At 48.8% G+C, this 15,573-nt stretch overlaps 1 protein-coding gene across 3 annotated transcripts in view; it reads right to left on the bottom strand.

Moving 5' to 3' along the window:
- FLNB (filamin B) overlaps nucleotides 1-8,536 on the bottom strand; it is a 127,680-nt gene extending 119,144 nt beyond the window's left edge. For all 3 annotated transcript variants that reach the window (XM_006196442.4, XM_006196443.4, XM_006196444.4), the window contains exon 1: nucleotides 8,083-8,536. In XM_006196442.4, coding sequence (XP_006196504.2) covers nucleotides 8,083-8,374 — 292 coding nt within the window. In that variant the 5' untranslated portion in view covers nucleotides 8,375-8,536. The remainder of the gene's footprint in view (nucleotides 1-8,082) is intronic.
- Nucleotides 8,537-15,573: the final 7,037 nt, after the last annotated feature.

Here is a 15,573-nt window from a genome sequence, read left to right as displayed (position 1 = left end):
CCTCGGGTGCCAGCTCGCCTCCTTTAGTAGAGATGAGGAATGTGACAAGCCACTGCCCAGGTGCTTGCAAGCCAGAATCCACCAGGGCTCCTTCTCTCAAAACACCTTCGGGATTCTGCCCCTGGATGGCTGGAAGCTGCACGCAGGCCCCGGTCCCACAGCAGCACACCCTTGGTCTTCCAGCTCCGCTTCTTCTGACAAGGAATCTCATAAACAGAACCCAGAATTCTGTTCCATTAACAGAACCGTCAAGTCACAAAGGCCTTTTAGGTCTCAGCTCTTAGGGGAGCAGGGCCTGGTCCCACCTCTGGCCTGCTTTACCCTACAAACTGAACATTTGCTTTGCTCTTGAGCAAGAAGCACCAGGCTGAGCCGCGCTCCCAGCAGCCTGCAGAATGCCGAATCATTCTTGTTTCCCCAGAGTATCTGATAAATCACTCCAGGGAGGTGCACACAAGCAGTGCAGTACCAGCATGATAAGAACTTGATTATTTTCTTGGGGGTTGCAGGGCACCACAAGTAACACCACTCCTGTTTGTCAAAGGAAAACTGACTGCCGCTTGCCTCTTTTAATCTTAAAGTCTGAATTTATGGGCAGCAGCAAATTTACATAGTCCTTGCCACAATCCCCACCCATTTCCCTATAGCTAGAAAGCCAACATTCCTCACTGTGTTCCAAATAATTCCAACCTCTTTGGTTGCCTTTATATCTGAACGGAAATTCCAGAAAAGTTGTCTGGCATGGCAAAAGCTGACCAGCCTTATGAAAATACCCAGAAAGGTGACCCATTTAGTGAAAAGCACTTTCAGATCTCCATGAGAAAAGGAATTCACGCCAGCATAAAGGGCTCTCAGAGAGGGAGAACAGGAGTGTTGTGTTAACGCCCAGACCTTTCAACAAGCCAGCCCTGCGATTTCTGGGGAGGCTGATCACCCGGTTGGAGCCGGCCAGCCAGACCAGCTTGGTCTCTCAGGAGCTGTGCTGCAGGAGAAGCCCTTGGGGACACAAGATCAGCCCCGGGGCGCACAGCTTGGGGCCCGTGGTGCCCAGCAAGGGGCCTGCCGGCAAGGCTCCTTGAACGTAAGCGGGGAGTCGCCAGCTTGGATGGGAAACAGGCAGCCGCTTGTGCCAGGGCTGCCAGACTGATAAAGGCTGAGCTCCAGCCAGGAAAGAAAGCTTCTGCAAGGCAGCGGGCACAGCCCAACACACCCTCCTGCCAGTTAATGTTTATAGGTAACAGGAGGAAAGGATGTGGGGTGAGGTCATTGCTGACAGAGCACAGCTGTGCCAATGGTTGTCACCGAGGATATCAACAAACACCCCTCTTCCCCGACCCCCACCGAGTGGTGGGCACTGCGAGACCCACAGCACTGCCACCAGGAGGAATTCCAGGGGCACCTCCTCCTTACCTCTGGCTCCCAGGCCTCACAAAGAAAGCCTGCCTGGCTCCCCAAAGCAGCCTTCATTTGGTCCCTACTGTCCAGACCTGCAGTGAAATCACTGCCCCTGGGAACCAAAGGCAGGAAAACAACTAAAGAGCTGTCTGCAGATCTGGAAAGAAGACCCCCATTAAAGTTCCATTAGTGCTGGAAAAAGCAAGGCAAATGGGCCCCAAACAGTTTTGTTTTGTCGAAGGGAATTTCAACTTCACATCAGCCAAGCTCAAATGAGTAAAGTCTCAAGCAAAATAAAAATGAACAGAACTAAAGCAGTAGAAAGTTGCTCACTACAACTTATCTATTTTACTGTACAAGTGTGGAACCCAACTTTGACATAAAATGAAACTTTACAGCTTGAAGCAGGCAAGCATCGCGCCAGGCATATGAAGTGAAGCAGATTGGAGCCTCAGTTTTCTCATCTGTAAATTGGAAAGAGAAATAAAGCCACTCACCTTGCATACTCATACTGAGGATTAGAAGTAACCAAAGTAAGGCACTCAGGACCATGCTTAGCAGACAGCAGGCATGGGGAAAGGCTAGGTGTTATGCTAGTGGATGCATGTGCACACTCTGACATTTGGTACACAAAAGGCAACATTGTGTGCATTCCTGGTACCAAGAATAGCCAAGGAATATGCAGAGGAGGACAAGCATCCTCCTTGCCAAGCCGTCTACCTGGGCCAGGCTCTGATGATGGGGAAGCGAGGAAGCCAGCCACTCTGTCAAAATAAGAAACCCTCTTCCTAGAACACAGGCTCAATTTCTTAAGAAGAGCGAGCTAGGCAACTTAAAAACACAAGGCCACTTTCCAAGCCCCAAAAGAAGAAAGTACTGCTGTTTATCATACAATAACCTGGTTCAATTTGGTGATTATTGAACATGTTTAATGAATAACTAGATTTACAACAGTAATGTAAAATGGTTTCTAGCAGGACGCCATGAAAGGCGGTTTTAACTTTGCGAGAGCAGGAAACAGCATGCGTTTCTACGTAGGTAAAAATGGCTCATTCCATTGGGTTTGTTCATTTGGTTCAACTGTTGCAGGGAAGGAGTTACAATTATAGAGCAACCTCTTTAATGGAGGATAATTCAAAATGAAAACTAAATGCAGAATAATATGGAAAAAAGGAAAACAAAATGTAGAAACTCAGGCCCTCAAGGGCCTCCAAACAGGATACATGCACCCCCAAGGGTGCACAAGATAATCCATTAGAGCACAGGAAAAAACAGACCTTACATTCGGCTTTGTCATGTAAGAACAAACGAGGCTTTACTAGTATATAATTTACCGACTGGCAGTGGTATATGTATATGGCTTATAAATACATATATATGAGGAAGTGGCATATTCAAACTTTTTTTTTTCCTGATAGGAACGACTGGAGCAGCAGTGGCAAGAGCCCCAGATTAGATGACCCATCTCAGTGGGGTTCACCTACCCAACCCCAAACCCCCTCAAGGAAGATGCTCAATTGGCAGCCTCCAGCCTCAAAAGGCCCTTTATGAGCCAGCCCCCTGCCCGCCTGTCCACCACCCCTCTGACCTCCACCTGACCCACTCTTCTACTCCTATGCTCCCCTGGCTGTCTGTTCACCTGCCTAATCTAGTCATGTAAAGCCCAGGACTTGGGTTCAAAAGCACAATCATATTAATAATGACAATGCCAGCATTATGCCATAACTTAACCAGATCAAATAATGCTCTCAGCAACTCTAAGATAGGAACTATTATTTTACAGGAGGGGGAATTGAGGCTCAGAAAGGTTAATGCAGGAGACCAGAGCTGCACAACTGTTAGGGGGCAGAGTGGGGATTAGAATGCTGGCAGCCTAGCTTCAGGTATATGCTGACCTGAAGGCCACTTACAGAGAAAGCAGGATGACATGGGACCCTGGCTATGGAGCCACTGCAGGCAGGGCACAGAGGCTCAGAACCTGGGCATCTGCTGCCCAAGGAGCAAGGCAGCCATCCTTAACTAGGCACAGAACTAGGCGGGGGTGGGTCGGCAGGGAGGGAACAGAGGGTGCCTAGGAGACATAATTTGGCTTCAAATCACAGCCTTCCTTCAGTACAGAATGAAGGCAGCTGCTGACTGGCACGCTGGCCCCACCACTGCTGGAGGAGCCCGCAAAGGACCAACTGCCATCTGGAAGTGATTTGGTCCAGAGATTCCTGAATGGGTAGGAGGTTGGAATGACCAGCTCTGAGCTCCTGTCTAGCTCGTTTAGAAACAAAGCTGGTGTGAATGGGCCCCGGAGGCAGCCATAACATAACCAGGGGTCATCCCCTTTCCAGGAGGGGACACCCTCTGGGCAATCCATAACCCCACTGCAGCAGTGGAATCAACACTAGCCAACCAAGCCAGTCTCCCCAGTGGTGCTGATTTTAAATGTCCTTTCAGCATGCAAACCCTCCAGCATGACTGTTAAGAATACTGTTGGACAGTACCTTATTTATTTAATGACCACTCACACAGCACTAGTGTTATACACCAACAGTGCCACGAACTGTTCTGAGCACTTTAAAAAATATTAACTTGTTTAGTTTTTATAATAATTTTCAAGGATGTAGTTATTATCCCCATTTAAGTGATAAGAAAACCAAGGCACAGAAGTTTCTTAATAGCTACTTAGTGGCAAGTAGGATTTGAACCAAGAATCCTCTTAACTACCTCTTAACTAGCTCACACTAATGCATTACTTTGTTGCAAACGGCCCAGAACTTAATTCTGACAAAGCATGCCACTTTGCTACTTTTTAAGCATTCTCTGGATGTGAACTACATTGCCTAAAAGACACACGGGCACTTGCTAAGTAGTTCAGGAAAGAAAAGACTTTGGGATTATCTGTGCATTATTTTGGTGGGGGTGGGACAAAAGGAAGGAAAACAGGGTGAGTGGTTTGGTGACCCACCACCCTGGAAACCCTGCCCAGTGACCTGAGGTCTTGGGAACACGCACCCCGCCTGTTCTGGAGCGCTGGGTTGGCACAGGCACCTTAAGTAAACATCAGGGTCAGACCACATCCTCTGAAAAGGAAAGAATTCCTTTTTCTAAAGGATCAAACCAAAACACACCACCCAAACTTCTAGGCAGCCTTGACTGTCATTCTTAGGCTAGAAGACCCCTTCTTCTCCAAGTTGGCGAGGCCCAGCGTCAGAAGGGTTTTTTGGAAAAACAAGTAAATAAAACTGCCAGCTGCTAGCAGACAATTAGAATCAAATATGCCGAGGCCTCATGATAAAACTGCCCAGGATATGAGAAGAAACTTCAACTGTGGGATAGAGCCAAGGATGGGCCCACCTTACAACGAATCACAAATGTGAACAAACAGCCAGGGCTCCCCTTCAGGGAATTCTAGGCAAAAAAGCCACAGTGCTCTGGCAGCTGGTATTTGGCCACCTCATGTCTCACAGCTGGTACCCATACCCAGCCTTAATGATTCTCACAACATATATCCTTGAGTTATCCAAAGTACACAAAGCCCTGTATACTTTGTTCAGAGATACTTTCCAAGATTATGGAGTGAAATGCTATTTATTGCAAATCTCCAAATAATAAAAACAAACAAACAAACAAAATAGTGAGGACAGGGCAAACATTCCCTCCACAAATTCACAACACAAAATGCAAGATGCAAACTGATTCTGTTCACCTCCCAACAGGGTCTCTCATTCAGCTCAAGGACCCCTTCCCACGGCTCAGAGGATTAATCTTGTCACTCACCTAAGACCTTGCTTTGTTCAAGGCCAGAGGCTCAGAGTGTGAATGTCCAGCCACAACCCCAACATCCTTGACTTGTAGAACTTAGTGTTAACAGGAGCTTTCTGGTCAGGGGAGAGAGGCTGTCCTTTACTTATTTCTGACACTGAAAGGCAAGTCAGTTAAAGTTCAATTTCAACAACTCAGCAGACCTGGGTTCTAGTCAATAGTTACCAGTTGGGCGACCTCCACAAGTTACTTCACTCCTGTTTGAATAGAGGTAATAATACCCCATCTTTAAAAAGAGGTAATAATACTAAAAACAACCACAGTAATAACAACCACCATTTTCTAAGTGCTTGGCCAGGACTAGGGGCAAGCCCTCAGCCCTCCCAGGGACTTGCTGAAAGCAGACCATTACATAGACAAGGAAACCAGTATTTCAGGATGCAAGGTGGTGATCGAGGGAATACACTTAACACCCAGTGGGCGCCCCCGAACTGGAGCTCCTGTCACGGTCAGCACAAAGCCACACAGCATAAGCAGTGATGCTTGAACTGAGGTCCAAGCTGGATGTGAGGTTTTCTGAAGGGCCTTTACCCAGCACAGCCCCAGGAGCAGAGGGAAGAGGCATTACCCCCACAGGAGTGCTGACACTTGGCAAGTCTTCCTCCAGCCTCCAGAGGCTGGAAAACCTGTTTGTTGTAAGATCTTTCCGGAGAACCACTAGGCAGCCAATGACAGCAATCATAAATGTGGTCACACCCTTTGACCAGGAATGCCACTTGGGGGAATACAATCCAAGAAATCATTTAAAAGGAGAAAATACAATAAAACAATGTAAATTATGGTGGGAAAAGGTCCACAGCAAGAAGCTACCAACAGTCCAGAGGTCACAACCAGAGAAGGGGAGGCTAAGCCTGGAACAATGGAAGACACTATGGCCTGGGAAGGTTCAGGAGTGAAAATCATGAGGGTCAAGGAGAAACATATACCGGATCAAAGTACAGAATGAGACCCCCCATTTGGGGGCACTGATGGGAACCATGTTGGAAACAGCTGCAGCCGCAGCCCCTGTAAACAGTTGGTAAATTAGACAGTCCAGGAATTTCTGGTGCTGTGGTTTGGTTCTTATTTGCTTTGATTTTTAAAGCGACTTCATGTCATGTTTGGATACTCCTGGTTTACTTTAAGTTCCTTTGTACGGTTAATTAAATAAATGCACATTTTTAAAGCAAAGAAGAAGGGATCCAAGTTGAGCCCAGCCAGCCCTTGAGAGTCCTCAGAGGGAAAGCTGGTTTCTGAAAAGGAAAGAATTCCAGAATTCTGAGGTTCTCCTTCGCTGGTTACAGGAGACAGGCCCCTAAAAGTTGATGACAGCATACCACCCAGCTTCCCTCTGCAGAGAAGCCACCCCTGACGGGGAGGCTGACTGGGCGGTGGCAGCTGCCCAGGCCCAAGAAGCTGCCCAACCTGCCGGGACAGGTGTGGGGGAGGGCGGGGGGAGAGGCCGCAGGAGACAGCCTAGGGGGAAACCCTTTTAGGCTGGAGAAAGTCCCAGCAGCCACACCCACTGTCCTTTCTTCCTGTCAGGGGGGTCACCTGGGAAGAGGCTCTAGACCCAGGCCTGGGCCAGCTCCTCTCTGGCAAAAGGCTCACCTGGCAGCACACACACACACACACACACACACACGACATAGGTGCACACATTCTCTGCACACTGCACTGTGTACACACACACACAGAGCACACACGCCTGCTCTATACACACATGCCCTGTGTACACACACTCGGCACACGCACACACTACACACCCCAGACCCCTACAGTCACAGCCCACACCCTCAGCAGCCTTGTGACCCTTCCAGAAGCTCTCAACTAGCCCAGATCATAGCGAGGACCTCACCCTCATTCTTCATCCCCAGCTCTAGGGGGAAAGGAACCCAGCACCAACTCCCCGCCCCCCTCCTCTCAGGAAGACCCTGGTGTGGGGAGGGCGGGGAGAGGAAGACAAAGTCTCCTTTAATTGTCACCCACTTCCTTCAATTCTCAGCTAGACCCTTGCTACTTCCCTGACCTCGGGCAAGCCCATTAACTCTCTGGACCAACCTGTCTGTAAAATGGGTCTAACGACACCCCAACTCACAGGAGCTGTGAGGGCTGAGGAAACTTAGAAGTTTGCTGGCACACAGCGCGCACTAGCTGGGGCTCCCTACCCGCAGCAGTTACTGTTACCACCACCATCTCGAGATACACCTTCAGGGGTGAGAGCGGGCTCAGCCTGCGACGCGCGGCCAGAGCTGAGCTGGGGGAGCGAAAACACACCCCCGAGGCTCCCCTTCCCACCTCAGGGCCCACACCCTTTCCGGCGACGGCAAGGGAGGGTACCAGGTCGCAGTCTCCACCTGGGCGGGAAGGCCCCAGGCGCAGAGAACGGTCCCTCCTCAGGACGCCCCACCTGGCCTCGGATCCAACGCCCACTCGCCGGCCGCCGAGCGCACCGGCCTGGGCGCAGAGGGGCTAGCGCTCGGGAGAGCGTCTGACTAGGACTCCACCCTGGGGACCGCGGACCTGAGGTTTTCAGTCCCGCAGCTCCGACGGGGGCACATCTAGGGCAGAGAAACACCACAGCCGCAACTCTCCCCGTGCAGCCCCGACCCAAGCCCTCAGCCCACGGCCCCCCAAAGATGCACAGCCAGGGCGCACTGTGGGGAGCTACCACACGAGGTCCCAGCCCAGGGAATGGCCCCTGGAAGGGGGTTAGGTCTCCTGTGTCCCCACTCCCTCCCCAGAGACGACGCCCCCGGACCCTGGCGCCCACACCCAGCCCACGGCTGCTGGGCGTGGTGGGGACGCGCGGCAGGGAGCCCCAGCCTCAGTCGGGGCGCAGGAGCAGGGGCGGGAGGGTACACCGCCGGGGCCGGCCCCAGTCAGGGCACTCACCGATGGACACAAGTTTGATGCTCTCACGGTCCAGGAACTCGAGCGCCACGGACACGTTCTCCAGCTGCATTTGGCGGAAGGTGGGCCGCTGGTGGTACTTGCGGTACATGTGCTTCTGGCTAAGCACCTCCAGCAGCGCGATGAGCCGCAGCCCATCGCTCAGGTCGGTCTGCAGGTTCCCAATGCGTTTGTTCACGCATTTCAGGTGCTCGTTGCACCAACGCGTGAACGTGTTCTGCTGGATCTTCTTCCACGGTGCGTCCTCCGCCAGGTCCTTCTCGGTTACCGGCATTCTGGCGGTGGGGAAAGAGCTATGCGCAGCGAGCTGCCGGGGACTGGCTTCGGGAGGCCCAAGGGCCGGGGGAGCGAAAAACGAAGCGGAGCGGGAGCGGGGTTCGAACTCGCTGCTACCTAAGCGGCGGCCGGGGCTGCTCTGCGCCCGCCTGCCCCTAGCCGCGCTAGGCGTCTGGCCCCGCGCCTGCGCATTGAGCCGACCCGCCCCCGAAGCCCCGCCCCGTCCCAATCCCCTGGAGGGAGTTCCCGGGCCACGCTCGCCCCCTGCCGCTCGAAGTGGGCACTGCGTCCCGCGGACTCCAAAGTGTCTGCGGACCCCGCGCTCTGTGTTCACTGCCTTGTCGAAAGGAAGCTAGGCAGGAGATGTCGGCTACTTAAGGAGAAGGTCACACGGTCCCGTAGTGAGGGGACGTGCAGAGGTAGGGAACTGGACAGAATGGGCAGGGATGGCGGCGTAGGTCATGGGGGTCGGTGGGGAGGGGTGCTTCATCCATCTACAGCTTCAATAAAGTTCAGTAAGGGTTTCTACTGAGCTCCTGCTGTGTGCCAGGCACTGTTAGGCACTGGTGGGCACCGTGAGGCAAACGGGCGTTTTACTTTTCATATTAACGAAATTCATGAATTACAATATTATCATGCATAGCATTTATTGAGTGGCCACTCTATGCCAACCCTCTTAGTGGCTGTGAACCAATAGTAAGACAAACATACAACTTAACCTTGAGGAGTTCATAGACCGATGGGAGAGAAAAGTATAAATAAACTGTCACAAACGACTTAATGGCAGTGATAGAAATGACCAGTAGTTGCTGTGTATAGTTTGCTGTAACAAATTACCAAAACTTTGTCTTAAAAAAAAACCCTCATAATTGTTATCTTGCTTTTCTGTCGTTTAGAGTCCCTCACAGTCACCCTGCGCTAACTAAAATCAAAGTATTGGCAGGATGCATTCCTTTCTGGAGACTCTAGGGAAGAATCCATTTACTTGCCTTTTCCAACTTCTAGGAGTTTCCTCTGAATCCCTTGGCTGTGTCCTATTCCTCCATCTTCAAAACCAGCAACCTCAGATCCTGTCTTTCTCATGCTGTCATCTCTCTGGTTCTCCACTGTCACATCTTCCTCTAATTATTTTAAGGACCCAGCAGGGAAGAGGGGCTGGGGAGGATGGATGTCAAGGGCTTCTAGCCCTTGTGGTTGTGACTTTTGGAAACAAGTCATTTGTATACAAGGTCAAGTGCTTTCTTGGGGCAGATTGCCTCCTCACTGGAAATGCTCAAAATAGCCTTGGGGGAGAGAAGGTATTGCCTGGCCCTGGCTCTTTGTTGGGATGAATAATCATTTGAAGGCTCATTCCCCTTCTTGGTGATTAAGTAAAGAGATTTGCGGGAGGTCAGCTGGTAAGGACTTAGACTAGTCAAAGCTAGACCTGAAGGTAGGTTTAACTCCAAAGTCTGTACCACACCTAAAAGCCTGCATGCTCGTCCCAGCCTGGGCCTTGCCTCTGTCCACACAGTCTGAGCAGCAGATTCAGTACAGGCAGTGTTGGTAACCTTGCCTCCCCCATGCCCAGGGCTTCTGATTCCTCATGCTTTCCTCCACCCAAAAGCATCCATCAAAACTTATCGGCCAGTGTCTCACTCCCAAAGGGACCTCTTCCCTGCTCGGTGAGACTGGAGCTAATGTGATCAACTCAGCTAACTTAGAAGCTGCTAATGTGCTAAGATTCCCCTTTCTTATGAGATGTTTCTGTTTTCATCAGGACTTCACACAAATAACTAAATAAGTTCTGCATGTAAATATGCAGTCCACGTCACTCGGAGCTGAGACATCACTGTTTTAGGATGAGTCTGGTCATTCTCTCCATCTAATCAGAAGACACCCAGGCGTTCTCTAGGGAGCAGTTTATGGGAAGACTCAACAACTTCGGTGGAGGAGAGTGGTCAGTGGCTTTGGTGACAAGGAGAGGAAGCAGACAAGGTTTTTCAAATGGCTCTTAATCAATCTTTGATTTCTAAAAAATTGAGGGCTGGACATCTCAAGGGAGGCATTTCTGTAGGGAGCATTTTAGCTAACGTATGCCAGAGTTTTGCCTTACAAGAACTTTACTTACCAAATATCCAATCTGCTTTCTAAATTTTTTCCTGGACTTCTCTGATCCCTCAGTAGAACGAACCAGAATGGAAGAGTGTAAAGTAGTGAAAAGCTCAAGCTTTTGGTGTGAATTCTGGCCATCTTTGCTTTGTGACCTTGAGCAAATTACCTCAGTAAGCCTATTTTCTCATCCAGGTAATGGAGATAACACACAAACTCCTGGGGTTACTAGACGATGCAAGCAAAACTCTTGGCATAGCGGCTGGTACACCATCAGCACTCAATAAATGTAGCTGAAAACTGGGCAAAATTAATAGACTTCACAACTAGCTCCTGAAAAATCCAGAATTAGCTGCACTTTCTCAGACTCCAGTCTATCTCTGTAAGAAGCCAAGGCTCCTCTCCATGTCTGTTACCCACAGATGCAGACACCAATCTGTTCTAGCCCTGAGAGATCCCAGTCAGAATGAACTGACCAAGGAAACATCAGCAGAGCAGTGACCCCTACATGTCAGGATGGACCAGGCCAGACAACAACAGACGTGCAGACATCCACAAAGAAGAGCCTACCTGAACTTGAAGATAAACATCGGGTGGAAGTCTGACCTCTGATGCACCCTGAGCCTCCTTCTCAAAGTTTTGCCACTTGCTGAGTCAGCCCATGTGAGTAGGATTGGAAGGAGTTCTCCTATCCAGGGAAGTGTGCAGACGGTCCTCTGATCCCAGCTACAGGCTTGTGCTCAGGCAGTTTTGCTGTCCAGAGCACTCTCATCTCTCCCCTCGGACTTGGAAGTAGCACGCCCGTCCTGCAGTGCCATCACTCTCGCAGCTTGTGCCAGCTCAGGGCTTGCTTTATGCTCAAGATTAACTTGCCGTTATCTGTGGTCACTTGCTGAAGGAGGGCAACTGCCATCTCTGTCCCCTTGCAGGATACATAGGGTTTAAGACCTAACAGAGCTTGCACTGTCCAATATAAATATGATGAGAACCACAGTGTAACTTTAAATGTTCTGATGACACTTAGTAACTATTAAGTGTCATTTAAAAAGTAAAAGGAAACACGTGAAATTAATTATAATAATATATTTTAAACCATGGTAGGGTGACCTACTGTTCTGCTTTGCAGGCCTTTCCTGATATGCAGGCCTTTCGGTGCTAAAAACAGGAAAGAACAACTGGATCACTCACCCCAGTATATCCAAAAAGTTATCATTTCAATATACATTCAGTACTTTCAAATGCTTTTTTATTTTTCCCTTTTTTGGGTACTGTCTTCAAAATCTGACATGTGTTCTGTACTTAGAGCGTATCTCAGTTGACTCAGCACATTGTCTGGGCTCAGTAGCTGTCTTTAGCTGCTGGTGGCTGTCACACTGGACGGTGCAGGTGTAGAGATATGCTTGCTATTGAAATAAACCAGTTAATGAGTTGGAGACCTGTAATGCTCTCACGAGGGTCCTGACCTTGGGAACCCCTCCCCTAATATATGAAACCTGCCTCCACACTTCAGGCACCCCAGCCCTGTGAGAGGGGTTCCAAGTGAACCTGCCTTCTGTGATTTCTCGGCATCCTGGGGTCCACAGCAATGGTAGCATGTCAGGATGTGCATAATAGTAAAAGCAGCAGAAATAATAATAGTAATAATAATAACAATAGAGGCTTCTACTTCTTGAGTACTGGCATTCTCATTTAGTCATCACAACAGCTCCAGGAGGTGTTGTTATTGTCCCCATTTTACAGGTTAGGAAACTGAGGCTGAGAGGAGTAGTCTTATACTTAAAGTCATGGAGTGACAGAGATTGGAAACTAAGGAAGGGCTGAGAAGGACAATAGTCATGATTAAGAGAAGGGACCTGGGGCTGCCCCTGACTTTGTTTCCTTACCTGTAACCTACACTAACAATTCATCTCCTAAATGAGAAACTATGTGTGTAGCACTTAGCACTTAGGTGTCTGCTGAGAGAGCTGATACTATTATTGTCATGTTATGACGTGAGTGGACATCCAAGAGCAAAGACTGAAAGTTCCAGGTTGAGAAGCCTGCTTTCCAAAGGGAACAGGGATGAAGAACCAGGACTCACGAAATGAATTTATGTCCTCCCCAGATGCATCTTTTCCGCAGGGCGGGGTCCTTCTCAGCTGTAACTTTACACCCATGTCCACACCCTGCCAGAAAGAAGGAGAAGCAAAATATAAACGAGAATATTTGCTCTGTCTCCACCCCATAGAGGAAGAGGAGCCAGCTCTCAGCGGCTCCCTGGAGAAGTGCGAGGGTTCGCCCTCCACTGACAACCCTGGCTGCAGGTCCTGGGACCATGTGGGTGGGGCTCTGGGAGGAGGGGTGCTGGGAGAGCTGGTTTTCCCCAAAAGAGGTGGCAAAAGGCACCTCCCAGCCCTGCCCTGAGATAAGGTGGGGGCCGCTGGTAAACAGGCTGCTGGGAGAAGGCACAGACCTTCACCCCGACTCTCCCACTCACCTACCAGCTAAGGTGGAGCTCAGAATGGGCAGAGCAGTGCTCATGAGAGCCCTTCTTTACTGGATTCACACAATGGGCTCTGTGATTGTGATTTTATCTATATTCTCTCCTTTGATCCTACAGCTATAGTAATTGGCCACTTCCTAATGCCAAATACTGAGCTGAGTTTTATGTCCATGAGTTATCTTTTCTAATCTTCTCAAGAACACTGAGAGCTGGGTATTATAATCATCCCCATATTACAAGTAGGGAAATTGAGGTTGCAAAAAAACAATCAAGTCACTTGCTCAGGGTCCCCTGGGTATTAGGTGTCACAGTCTAGATTCAAACTCTGTGCTCACCAACTCCAGAGGCCAGCTCTGGCTCTAAGCTTGTCAGGTCTTCAAAGCCCAGAGCCCTGACTGCCAGAAGCACAGTCTGCCCAGCGATGGCAAAGGAATGAAGGCAGTGGCCACCATCCACTTCACATCTCTGTGTTGCTCACTCAGCAAGGGCGGGGGACAGGGCCTGCTGAGGGCCTTGACTTCCTCCCTCTGGGCTTTCCCTGCCCAAGGTGGATCTCACCACCCCATACCCCACCCCAGTCTTGCTGGAATCACCAAAAAAAAAAAAAAAAAAAAAGTTTGCAAATGACTGGGCCTTCTTCCTCCACCCAGTCTGGCTTTGGCTTCTTTGGAAGATTTATGTGTGGGTCTGGTTTGTTTTTTCAAAGTGCAGACAAATGCCACAGAATACTTTTCAGCTAAAGAAAACCGTGTCTAGCCACTGCTCACCTGGCAAACCCAGTCTGCTCTCCAGCTGGAACAGAACTGCCCCTTTGTGGACAGCTGTCCAGCTGACAGAGCCCTTTTCCATCCTTATCTCATCTGCTCCCTCATCCCCCAGGGCTCTGCTAGTCAGGATTATTGGTATTGCTCTCAGAGCAAAGGACAGGGACTGCTTATCTTTATCCTTAGGGTCTAAGAAAGTGGAGGCATTTGTGACCACTCACTGAATTGCCAGGGAGGAAGGACTCACCAGGAGCTCAGAAAGGTTGTGACTAGCTCAAGATCACAGTTAGTGTCAGGGTCAAAGCTCAACCTTCTGTCTTCCGACTTTAAAGCCTGTTTCTCTAGTGCTCCTTTTGGATACTCAGGCTGTTCATTGCAGGACTGTTTCTAACAGCTGAGTGTCCCTTGATGGTGGGTCCCTCACATGCACTAACTACAGTCTTGCCCCGTCACAGTATGGTCCCACCAGCAACTTGGGCAGCACCTGGGAGTGTGCAGAATCTCAGGTGCCACCCTGGACCTACTGAATCAGAAACTGCAGTTTAACAAGATCCCCAAGGTGATTAATGTGCTCTTTATAGTTGATGTAAGTACTATAATACAGTGCATGCATCTGGTGGCCTACCTGGGCACTTTTTACAAAAGAATGTGATGGGTCTACCTAGGCTAATGTGAAAAGATGTCAGACTTTATTGTTATGTGGACAAAAAGAAAAGCAAGTTACAGATCAACAGGAATATGTATGATCTAATTTGTGTACACACTTTAAAAATAAAAATAACACTAAAATATATTAATATAAGCACAGAGTTGATTAGCCAGGCAGGGTGCCGGTCTAGACGCAGAATCTGCACAGCACTGGGCTAGATCCAAACAGTGTCAGTCAACTCAGGTTTCCACACAGGACAGACCTCTAACCAGTGCTCTGAAAGAAATAGCCTCCTCTAGGAAAATTGGAACAGTCTCCTCCCCAGCCTGTGCCACCAGAGTCCAGCTAGGTGACAGTTCTCTCAGGTCCTTGCTCTGTCAGCTTACTCCTTGGTCAGAGCTGCATGCTGCCCCAAGGCCCGGCGATTTTTCAGTGCATCATCTGAGTCATATGTGCTTTGATGCCGTCCTTAAGAAGTGACTGCGTGGACAACTGCAATTCCAGGACAATTCCGAGTAAGTTAAAAGATCACATTTTATTCTGTGCATGTAATAAATTCTTTATTTTAAAAAGAAAGAGAAATGATGTGTTTTATTCACAGATAATCAGTTTCTCTACATCCTGCCCAAGTAAATTTGGACCAACTTTGTTTTATAAGTTGAGAGGATGCCAAATTATTAGCCTGCCCAGGGCACCTCTATGTCTCAATCTGGTTCTGTATGTAAGAAAAACAAAGAAACCTTGGAAGGATTTATAGGAAACAGTTAAGCAGGCCAGTCACTAGGAGGTGGAATTATAAGAAGTTTTACTTTCTACCTTAAGGACTTTCTTACTACCTTAAATGTTTCTTTAATGTTTTTAAACATGCACTGTTGGTGGGAATATAAAATGGTAAACCCATTTTGGAAAATGGTTTCTTAAAAAGTTAAACATATATATAAAAAATTGTATCAAAAGTTAAACTGACTTTTAGTACAATAAATAAAAGTCAATTTCTACAACTTAAAAAAAAAAGTTAAACATATGATCCAGCCATTTCACTCCTAGGTAATTACCCAAGGGAAATAAAAGCATGTGTCTATAAAAAGACTTGTACTTGGATGTTTGTACCAGCTTTACTTGTAATTGCCAAAAACTGGAAACAACCCAAAGGTCCATTAACAGGTGAATGGGAACACAGTGTAGTGCATCCATACAACGGACTAGTTAGT

This window comes from Vicugna pacos, chromosome 17 (genome assembly GCF_048564905.1).
Source record: "Vicugna pacos chromosome 17, VicPac4, whole genome shotgun sequence".
Taxonomy (NCBI): Eukaryota; Metazoa; Chordata; class Mammalia; order Artiodactyla; family Camelidae; genus Vicugna; species Vicugna pacos.
The sequence above is the reverse complement of the archived record's forward strand: the minus strand, read 5'-3'. Positions and strand labels throughout refer to the sequence as shown.